At 36.8% G+C, this 10711-nt stretch overlaps 1 protein-coding gene across 2 annotated transcripts in view; it reads left to right on the top strand.

Annotated features, from left to right (window-relative positions):
• Nucleotides 1-6756, top strand: part of ARFGEF2 (ARF guanine nucleotide exchange factor 2) — a 47448-nt gene extending 40692 nt beyond the window's left edge. For both annotated transcript variants that reach the window (XM_087720449.1, XM_087720450.1), the window contains 4 exons: nt 32-200; nt 417-555; nt 1735-1852; nt 2453-6756. In XM_087720449.1, coding sequence (XP_087576575.1) covers nt 32-200; nt 417-555; nt 1735-1852; nt 2453-2629 — 603 coding nt within the window. In that variant the 3' untranslated portion in view covers nt 2630-6756. The remainder of the gene's footprint in view (nt 1-31; nt 201-416; nt 556-1734; nt 1853-2452) is intronic.
• The last annotated feature ends 3955 nt before the right edge of the window (nt 6757-10711 follow it).

The raw sequence follows: 10711 nt of genomic DNA on the forward strand, positions 1-10711 counted from the left end.
CCTTAACTAATATTTCCTATCCTATCTTTAGAGGGACACACTAGATACAGATATACATATTGACACTGAAGACCAGGGAATGTACAAATTCATGTCTTCCCAACATCTGTTCAAGTTACTGGATTGTCTGCAAGAGTCCCATTCATTTTCAAAAGCTTTCAACTCAAATTACGAACAAAGGACCGTCCTATGGAGGGCAGGTAAACATAAAATAGGGTGGAAGTTTTTAGAAAATTATTGTAACAATTATACTGGTTTACACTGCAATCTAAAGTGACTACTGGCATGGAATTATGAATGTATAATATTATCATACAATGTAGCATACATGAGAGTAGAACTTATTTAATGTTCAGATGTACAGATTATTTCAAGTTTCAGTTTCAAAGGTGTTAAAGTATGTCATTAATTTTCAGGGTTCAAGGGCAAATCAAAGCCCAATCTTTTAAAACAAGAGACCAGCAGTTTGGCTTGTTGCCTAAGAATTCTCTTCCGAATGTATGTTGATGAAAACCGCAGAGATTCCTGGGAAGCTATACAAGAGAGGCTCCTGAAGTAAGCTTTGTTTCTAGATTTCAAAGTAATCCCAACACAATTTCTTCAGGATTTCAGAGGCGACATACAATTTTTCTGTTCAATCATTTTAAAGGGGGGAACTTAAACAAAGCGTGCAAAAGAAAACTCATTCAGATTCAATCTTTCATTAAGAGCAACTGGGAAATTTTTATGTGAAAACAATCAGGATATAGGTATCCCATGATTTTTTAAAAACTTGAATTAGCTGCCATGAACTTTCCTAATGCTGAAAAATGTTATCCTAACAAAATACAATGACTGAATTAGAATGTTCTGAGAATGTTGTCCACTCCTTTTTATTACATATTTACTTTTTACTTTTTTCTATTGACAGATCAAGTTTTGTTAAGTAGATAATCACTATCCTCAATATCTATGTATTTCTTGATAACATCTGCTTTCCACTGCTTTTCTAATAATTTATAGACAGTCCTTGACTTGCAACTGGTCACATAATGACCATTCAAAATTATGATGGGCTCAGAACAGGCACTTTATTGCCCATAATGTTCATCATTGTAAAATATTGTGCCACACACGTGCACCCTGTGGTCATATGACCACATTTTGGTTGCTTACCAACTGGCTCACTTTTATGACCGGTTATTGCTCTCCGTATTCATGTGACTACAATTTGCTATGTTTTTTGCCAATTTTGAGCAAAATTCACCCATTCTGAAGAATGGACTGATGCTTAAACTACAGCTGTCCCTTAACTACTATGAATTTACTTAATGACCATAATGATTCACTTAAGAGCTATTGTAAAAATTTTCATCAAATTGGGTCCAGCATATGACTGCCTCAACTTATGATCATAACAATTTTGCAAATCCGATCCCAATTGCATTCACAAGTTTCCCTGCTTGCAGTGATAATAGAAATGGGAAAAACTTGTTATTAAATTAATTGAGGCTATTTAAATTACTTTTGAAAGAAAAGGAAATTTATTAAATGCAAGTTTGAAAAATATTAATACGCCTGAATTTCATAATCCAGATTTTTAAATATGGATGTTCTGTCACTTTCTGTTCTTCCTTCTTCACATATGCACCTGAAAACTTTTTGATTAGAGCAGAACTAGCAAAATCTACTTCACTGAATTGCTTGCTGTTTTCTGTTCTGTGGTTCTGAATATTCACATGTTCTTTTCTCTAGTGTGTGCAGTGAAGCTTTGGCCTATTTTATCACTGTGAATTCTGAAAGCCATCGAGAGGCCTGGACCAATCTCTTGTTGCTACTTTTAACAAAAACACTAAAAGTCAGTGATGAAAAGGTAAGAGATGTTTACTTCAGTTTCATAAGAAAACATGGAACTTTTACAGGCTGTTGTAGCCTCGTTCAAGTGTAGATTGTGTGAGGAGCAAGGCATATAGGGCAGGACTCAGGCCCTTACTTGATTGGGACAATTTATGTTCACTGGTGAGCTACACTCTTTGACAGTAATGGAGTGATAAAGAAAGAATTAAGGCAAGGATGATATTCTAATGCACGGGTGTCAAACTCGCTGAGTCACCTTGCCGTCACATGATATATTGTGACATTTTTTCCCTTTGCGGAGCTGGGGTGGGTGTGGCCTGCATGTGGTGCATTTGGACCGCAGGCCGCCAGTTTGACACCTCTGTTCTAGTGGCAAGGTGAAGGTGTAATAGGAAATAGGTTGCAGTCAATAGAATTTTGAGAATTGCTGGTGAAATATTTTGGTCAAGACTAGCGGAAGATGTGGAGTAGGTTTTACAGAAGCATATTTTTTAAATGTGGATATTGCAGTGCCATTCCCTGATCGTGGGAATTGTACCTTCAATTGAACCGTACTTCTTGTAGAAACAGACTTGTATAATTTCTTACTTTTTCTTTCCTCTTTCTTCCTCCCAAGTTTAAAGCACATGCGTCAACATATTACCCCTATTTATGTGAAATAATGCAGTTTGATCTGATCCCAGAACTCCGAGCTGTGCTGAGGAAGTTTTTCCTGCGCATTGGTGTAGTGTTCAGAGTTTGGATTCCTGAAGAACACTTGCGAACAACAGGGACTCAATCCCTTGCATGGTAGTTCTGTGACTGCTGTTTACCAAAGCTTGAATAATGCTCAGTTCACTGAATGAAAGCATAAACAAAGCAAAGAAAAAACGATAGGTCTCCAAAGAAAAAGAAACTACAATAATCTGAACAGCAGGGTTATATTGGTCAATCTGGTATTTCTGAAGGCTCTTTCATTACTACTATAGTTCTGGCTGTCCTATAGAAATAGCTGTTCACATTTGACAACTTATTGCAGTAAATGTCAAGTCATTCTTACCATTCAGCTTGTCTGTTCAAATTGATTTTGCAGTAGTTCCCTCTTAATACCTTCCAGCTGTTTGCTCATAAGCTGTTGGAAATGATGAATGAAAACCCTTTATATAAGTCTGTGATGCTAGCAATTGTATTAATAAATATTTGAGAAAATGAAAATTTATTTGAAAATTGGCTGGAGCGTTTCTCCACCAAGAATGCATACAGTTGAAAATGACTTGGTGCTGTCTCTTCTTTCAATACAGATTCGAATGATTTGGTGCTGTCTATTGTGTATATCTGTAGCAAGATGGTGACTAGGCAGTAATATACGTAGTCACCCAGTTAAAATCCAAAGCAGTCTTATCTCCATCTCCCTTTTTGCTAATTCTGCCATACGTTGCAGAATGTAAATGGTAAATCATCTTCAGAGCAGCACTGTATTTTCTCTAGGACTGATAATTTTTCATCATATGAAAATTGCCTTGTTACTGGGTTACTATCAATAAAGCAATCTGCAAAATGTATTATGAAGGAAACACTCTCCCCAGAAACTGTAGGAGAAAACCAATTCACACTGCCTTTTAATTATTTTATCTCTCATGACTTGAATGTTTAAGTAGTTTGAAAGCTTTGAAAAATGCTTCTGATTCTTAATCTCTAATGATTATTAAATATTAAGCAAATGACAAACTCAAATTCTTTGATTAATTTTGAAGTGCACATTGAATAAATCAAAATTTATACTCGTATTTCCCTTTTGGAGTAATGTATAGATTAACATTTGGGTAGAAACTGTGTATCTTCAATGTGTTTTCAGATATTTCTATTTTTGCTGCTGATCTGTGAGTTATGGTTGTTTTAATGGCTTGGTTAATGCTTTATTATTATAAGTTGTATAAGACAGGGGAGTCTGGTTCCTATTGGAACCACTTGATTTATTAATATAAGTGCACATGTACTTGTAAAGAAACCTGCTTTCTGGGGCCAGTAGGAAGCAAAGTCATCGCTCTGTGCTATTGGCTCTTCTGAATTTGGGTCCAAGGAGGGATTTTAATATTATAATTATTATAAGACTAAGTCTTACTATTCTTGGCCCAATAAAAAATAGTTTTGTAAGATATGGCAGGCAAATTCTGTATAGTTGTAATAATGTAATGGTTTCTACAAGAGGGCAGGAAGGAGGTAATTTCTGTCCAAATGTATTAAAATGCAAAAGTATTAAATATACTTTTTCTTCTGATTGGCAAATATGAACTGTAAGGTGTTAGTGAAGTGGGGAGCAGGGAGACATGATACGTGGGTGATACGCAGCCCTAAGGAAAAGTCCTGAAAAGGTTCGATCCAAGGTGACAAGTGTGATGAAGAAAGTGAAACTTCTAGCGCTGTAAATTGAATCTGGCTACTAACACTGTTATCATCGTTACAATTAGGGAAGAGCTATGGCAGGATTTTCTTTTAAACACTAGTGCGCTATCTCAAAGAGTTTCAGTAATAAAGCGGTATAAGTTTTGCTTTTTTTTTTTTTTTTTTGGCACTTCGCAGACATAAAAAGTTTCGGACGTTTTATTTTCTCTACCAAAGACTTTTGTACATAGCAAGTGAAAAATATTGTTTTCTGTGAAATATGTTGGAAAACATATAAACAGTTCATTAGAAAGGATTGTAATAAAACAGCTTATTTAGTTATTTATGTTTGCAGTGAAAAGTTGGATTTCACTGTGTGCAGAAAAAAAGTTATTTATTTTTATATCCTGTTATTTTAATCCTTTTACTGACCAGAATTCTTCTTTAATTGGACTGCTTTTCCCCATTTCTATAATTCTGATGTCAATATGTTCTGCAAATACAGCGTGGTCTTCCCCCCCACCCCTTAAATGTTTTCTGTTCAGATGTGCACCTCTTTGACTTCATTAAAGAAGCATGGCAACACTGCAAGTAATGTTTAGAACCTGAATAAAAAGTGCAATATCCATAGGGTTTAAAATAGTTATCTTCCAAAGTTTTGCAATGTAAAGCACTGTGAAGAAGCTTCTTTTGTGTGATCTTTACTTATACACAGAATAGAATGATCATAAAACTTAAAGCCTAGTCAGTAGTATTAAATTATTCATTTTCTTAGGAAAGCTTTATTTAGCAGCCAACAGCTACATTTTCAAATGGCTAAGACTTTAATTAAAAACATAGGTGGGAATCTAATAACCATGTAATTATCATGAAGGGTAGCACGTGAGTATCTGTGTGCGTGTTTGTATGTGTTTGAAGATGTTCCATAATAGCCTTTCTTTGTGATATTCCTGAAAATTGTGAAGAATGGTAATAATGGTACATGTATTATTTGAATGTATTTTTATAATGACTGTGGGCATCAATACTGCTTAGTTTTGGCAACACCAATTTCCATGGACAATCGTAATAATGTTAGGAATATTCTCTAAAATTTTCTATGGTAATTGATTTAAGATCAGATCATAAAACAGGTTCTGCAGAGTAAACCAATGTTTCTTGTATCTTTCTTTAAACACTCATAAAATTTTGTTTGAGCTGGCCGCATAACAGAATTCTATATCATGAATCCAGTGCAAGATGAATTGTCTGTGTGACACACAATTCCAGTGTGCAGGCAGTCGTTGATCTCTTACCAATTGTAGTAAACCTTAGACTTGCATGTTGAGCTATAGTTGCCTCTTCCCTCTTTGATATGAAGCTCCCCTTCTTTTGCCAGCATTATCTTTGCTTTGATTTTATATCTTCAGTAGCAGCAATTGTGATAAACACGAAATAAATTCTTTCTGAATCAAATTTGCAGCACTGATTCTACCAGGTTTGCAACACTAATTTAAAATAATAGTTTTGATTACCATTAATTGTGGCCACAGCTAACAGCAGATAAAGTATTAATCTTATCATTTCAGCCAAAGAACAGGAATGCAGAAATAGTAGTAAAAAAAAGAGGTAAGAATGTAGAACTTGGTCATTCAACGCTTGGTCTTATAAGTACTCTTACATTCTGAAATAGTTCTGGTGAAGTCACGCTGCAAACATTGAATACACTGTGCAAAAAGTGTACAGAGTTATATGTAATCTAATACTTGGAGGAAATATTTTACAGTAAATGAGCTAGAAAAAAGCCCAGCAGTAGCAACAAAAGCATCAAAGTGATTGCTCCCTGGGTTATCAGGTGGAGCAAAGCATAAAGCATTGCTCACTTCAGAGTTTAGGAAGGGGTAGTATTACATTATATTCTAAAATACCAATCCCAGTAAAAAATTTCCCATTCCCCTATTTTAAATTGAGAATGAGGTTGAAAACCCACTTATTTAAAATCTGCAAATTTGCACATAAGGGCCTTTTAAAAACAAACAACATTGAATAAAAAATTGCTTAAATGCTTGGTGCATTGCATTTTAAAGAATAATTCACCACTGTTATACTCCCACTGAGGTTAACGTAAGCCAGTATAAATTGCCAGTGAAATTTGTCCCTATTAATAAATATGTTACAGTTCAATCAGATGGTGTGATGTGATTCTTGGCTTGAAGCAAGAGAAAATTTTGATTTGTGAGAGGTGCAGTTCTTTAAATGTCTTGATATTTTTGTCCAGAATATCTCTTTGCAACTTTAAATAAAATATACTTTGTGCAAAATGTATGTTTTATCTATATAATGCTTAAAATTAGTTATAAGCTACTTTTTTTCTTAAGAGACCTTCTATTATGAAGTACATTTAATATCATTAAGTTAATGAAAAGCATTCCTTGCCCGATGGATGTATACATTTTTGGGAGAATAGCATAATTATATACTGTAATACAAAGTTATGTAAAGTTTTTATATAAAATATTATGAAGAATGTTGTATTCCATGCTTTAATCAGGTGGTAAATAAAGTTTAACATCAAACATACTTTTTTTGACCTTGTGATTAAAAACTTATTTCTACTATTTTTTGTCACCTTGTTAGGGAGTAATGGTAAAGGCTATAGAACAGAGACATAGGTTATAGTTCACCCTCAGTATTCAGAACATCCTTGGACAGGCATAATTTCTGAGTCAGTGAGAGGAAAAGGTCTACAACCTAAAACGTGATCTATTCTCCCCACGATATTTCTGACTTGAAATTGTTCTGTCAGAGAAATGGGCTAAAACTCCTCTAAACTAATGCACAAGACTGATCTAAAGTTATTGGAAAGATTTAGTTGCAGTTATAGGTAGTCCTCATTTAAAGACCACTTGATCTATTACTGTGCAAAGTTATAATAGTGCTGAATGAGAGGGACTTATGATCAGTTCTCATAGTTGCTGTTGTCATGGTGTCCCCATGGCAATTTGGATGTTTGGCAACTGGCTTACAATTACGATGTTGCAATATCTCAGGATGACTGATGATTTCCCACAAGCAAAGACAATGAGAAAGCTGGCAAGAAGTTGCAAACGATGATCACATGATATTGCAACCACCCTGGATTTGCATAATGATGGCAACTGGGATTGCTGTAACTGCCATTGTAAATTGACTCAGTCATGTCATATTGCCTTTTATGACTGTATCACTTAGCAATAGTTTTTAGTCCCAATTACTGTCAGTAAGTGTAGTGGAATCTCCACCTAGAGTTGGAGGGAGAAATATGAAGAGACTGGCTAGCTTAGAGATATTGCACAGCAAAAGGTAATTGCAGACCTGACTTCCCCCAGAATCCCTGAAATCCTTAGCTGGCTGTTCCCAAGGCAATGCAATCAGTCTGGTGGGATTCCTGTAAATAGGCAAGAAACAATAAGGAAGCAAACTCTGATCAGTTCACAATGTCACTCTGGTTCCACCCAACAGTATGCAAGGGCTACCTACATTGCTGCTGGGATGTGGGGGGCACACCAGTTATTGAAAGCAAAGGTTCACATTTGCCACACACAAATATGTAGTTTTGGATCATTTTCCTCAATAAATAAAACAAGTATAATTTTGATTCATTTAAGTCTATCTAGTTTTAGGACTTATTTGAAAAACATCACACTTTAGGTTATATTTATGCAGAGTTATTGAAAATTCAAAACATTGTCCAATTTTTATGCACAGTATATTTGAAGAGCACTCTTATAATCTACAGAACCCCCAGAATTACTGATAATGCTGATAAAAACTTTCAGATTGGAATCTACTCCTTTATCAGACCTATGAGATACACACTTGGCTCAGTACAACTCAATAGTTTGTACTATCGTAACAATAGTGATTTTGTAATTCTTCTGTGACTGTCAGCAATTAGTTTTGAGGGACTGGAGACAGGATGTCATTTTATTTTACTAAAGCATTGCTTTATTTGATTGATTAAATAATCCAGAGTTGCCAGATTCATGGATATGTGAAAACAGAAGGACCAGCATCAAGCTCTGGATTGAAGAAGCTTGGATTACAAGTGAAACATTTTCAAAGAAAATACCCAAAAAAAATCCAGTTGCCCTTTGGAAAAGCAGCTTTGGGACAACCATGACCTGAATGATTGAGATTCTCCATAGATAAGCACCAGCTATGTTTGATATTTTTCACCCAGTAACCAACCTTTCCTTTTTTAGGAAAGATATTGAGAAAGTGATAGGGAATCAATTAGAGAGAGTCCTAGGGGAAGCATATTAATCTGGATCTTTTTCATTTGGTTAGAGTTGTAGGGCAGTGACCTCCCAAAGGAGATGGCTCATGTCTTAGAGATATCCTGCTTAAATAGCAAGTAAGTACTTAGAGCTAAGTAAGCTTCAGCTGATGACCCATTTACAATTCTAAAGCATTTTTTTTTACTTCAGTACGGGTGACTTAATAACCCCAAGGGGCTCCAAGGACCAGGGGTCACCAATCTTTCGGACCTCAGGAACCACTAAATTCATAATTTTAAATCCAGCGGACCACTAATATGAATTAGTGATGGGATGGTGTACTTCAGGCACTTAACTTGGCTGCCTGTTAGCAGAGAGAAGCGCCCAGGGTCAACCCTAGCTTTGCTGTCCATTGCAACTAGGAATCTCAAATACAGCCAAGAATGAATGTTTGTCTTGTAGCCAGCCCGGGCGCTAAATTGGCCTCCTGCAAACTCTGTCTCTTGAGGAGCCCAGCCAAAGATTCATATGCTGCTCACTGAAGCGCCTGAACTTCAGGGAGGGAGGAAGGGGCTGGAACTACTAAACAGGCAGCCAAGCTAAGTGCCTGAAGGACCCCATCCCACCAGTGAGCGGGATTAATTGCTTTGGTGGCCAGGGGCCATAGTCTGAGGATCCCTGATTTAGTGCAATATAATGTAGGAAATTAAAACCTACCCCTCTCCTAGAAAAATGAAATATCCTGGGAAATATTGAAAAGGAAGAATATTATATTTCCCTGTATAAGAAATGGAGAAACATGTTTTAGGCAGGAAACAGACTAACTCTTAATAGCCACCACCTCTGTCAATGGGCCATTAAAAGGCCTGAGTCAGTCTATTCTACATAACAACATAACATAGCCAGTCTATTCTACATAACACCCCCTTCAACTCCTGGGTGATGGGATTAAGGCATCTCTGTCAATTTTCTTCACCTAACAGCTTGAAGCATATGATACCTCTTTTCTTTTAAGGAACTCAAGCCATGTGATCCTGTCCACCATTAAATCATATTTCCAAACAGTCTCCATGTTTCCAGTGTCTTTTTCCCCACTTGGAACTGAAAACAATGTAACAATAAAAAAAATAAACAATCCAACAATAAAAAATGCAAAGATTTTTCTGCGGACCACCAAAATATTCTCACAGACCACCAGTGGTCCAGGACCACCAGTTGGTGACTGCTGCCTTGGACTATACAACAACATGCATTATGGGGCAGTCTTTGGAAAAGACCCAAAAGCTGTAGCCAGTACAAAATGCGGCTACCAGATTATTTTACAGTTATTTGCAGGCAGTTCTGGGCTGGATGAAAGCCAGCAAATCTGAATCTTGATAAGACTGATGTTATGAATCAGTGATTCTTAGGAACCAAAAAAGCGACCAATTTTAGATGAGTATATCCCTTTCAAAATGGTATAAAGTTAAATGACCTTTCCTCGATTACACCCTTCCCCTAAGGGTCCCTTTATTAAGACACTTTGTAAGACTGGGTTTTTTTTCCATTTTCCATTAACAACCCGTGTGAAGGAAAATAGTATGGTAAGTACAGGTAGTCCTGGACTTACAACCACAATTGAGCCTAAAATTTATGTTGCTGAAACGTTTATGAGGAACTTTGCCTCATTTTACAACTTTTCTTGACACTGTTCAGTTAATCATTGCAGTTGTTAAGTTAGTCTCGCAGTTGTTAAGTGAATCTGGCTTGCCTATTGACTTTGCCTGTCAGGAAGTCACAAAAGGTGATCCCATGATACTGCAATTTTCGTAAATGTGAGTCAGTCGCCAATTGTTTGACTTTGGCGATGCTGCAATGGTGTGAGTGTAAAAAAATGGTCATCAATCCCTTTTTTCAGGGATGCTGTAACTTTGAACGGTCACTAGCTTAACTGTTCTAAGTCGAGGACTATATGTATTTCTAGGGAGGGGGGGGGGCAAGACTTTTTACACCAGGCTGTGTTAGCGTGCACTGCTCATCCATCGTTCCCCGCGGTCTAACAAGCCGTAAGCCAGCCAACAGGGCTGAGTTCCCAAAAGTCAGGCTAAGGACCGGCGTATAACCCACCCCACAACGATCACAGGACCCTAAAAACTCATTCGGCGGGGGAGGAAAGCCCGTTTCCTGTCTCTCTGAGGACCCCGAAAGATTCCCCCTCAGATTTCGTCACCCCGCAAAGACCTTCTGGGACGTCCCTGCACTGAAGGGCTCTTGGTCATCTGGATTCAGAACTAGCC

This window comes from Thamnophis sirtalis, unplaced genomic scaffold (assembly GCF_051295495.1).
Source record: "Thamnophis sirtalis isolate CommonGarterSnake01/CBP01778 unplaced genomic scaffold, rThaSir2_p1.2 scaffold_7, whole genome shotgun sequence".
Lineage (NCBI taxonomy): Eukaryota > Metazoa > Chordata > Lepidosauria > Squamata > Natricidae > Thamnophis > Thamnophis sirtalis.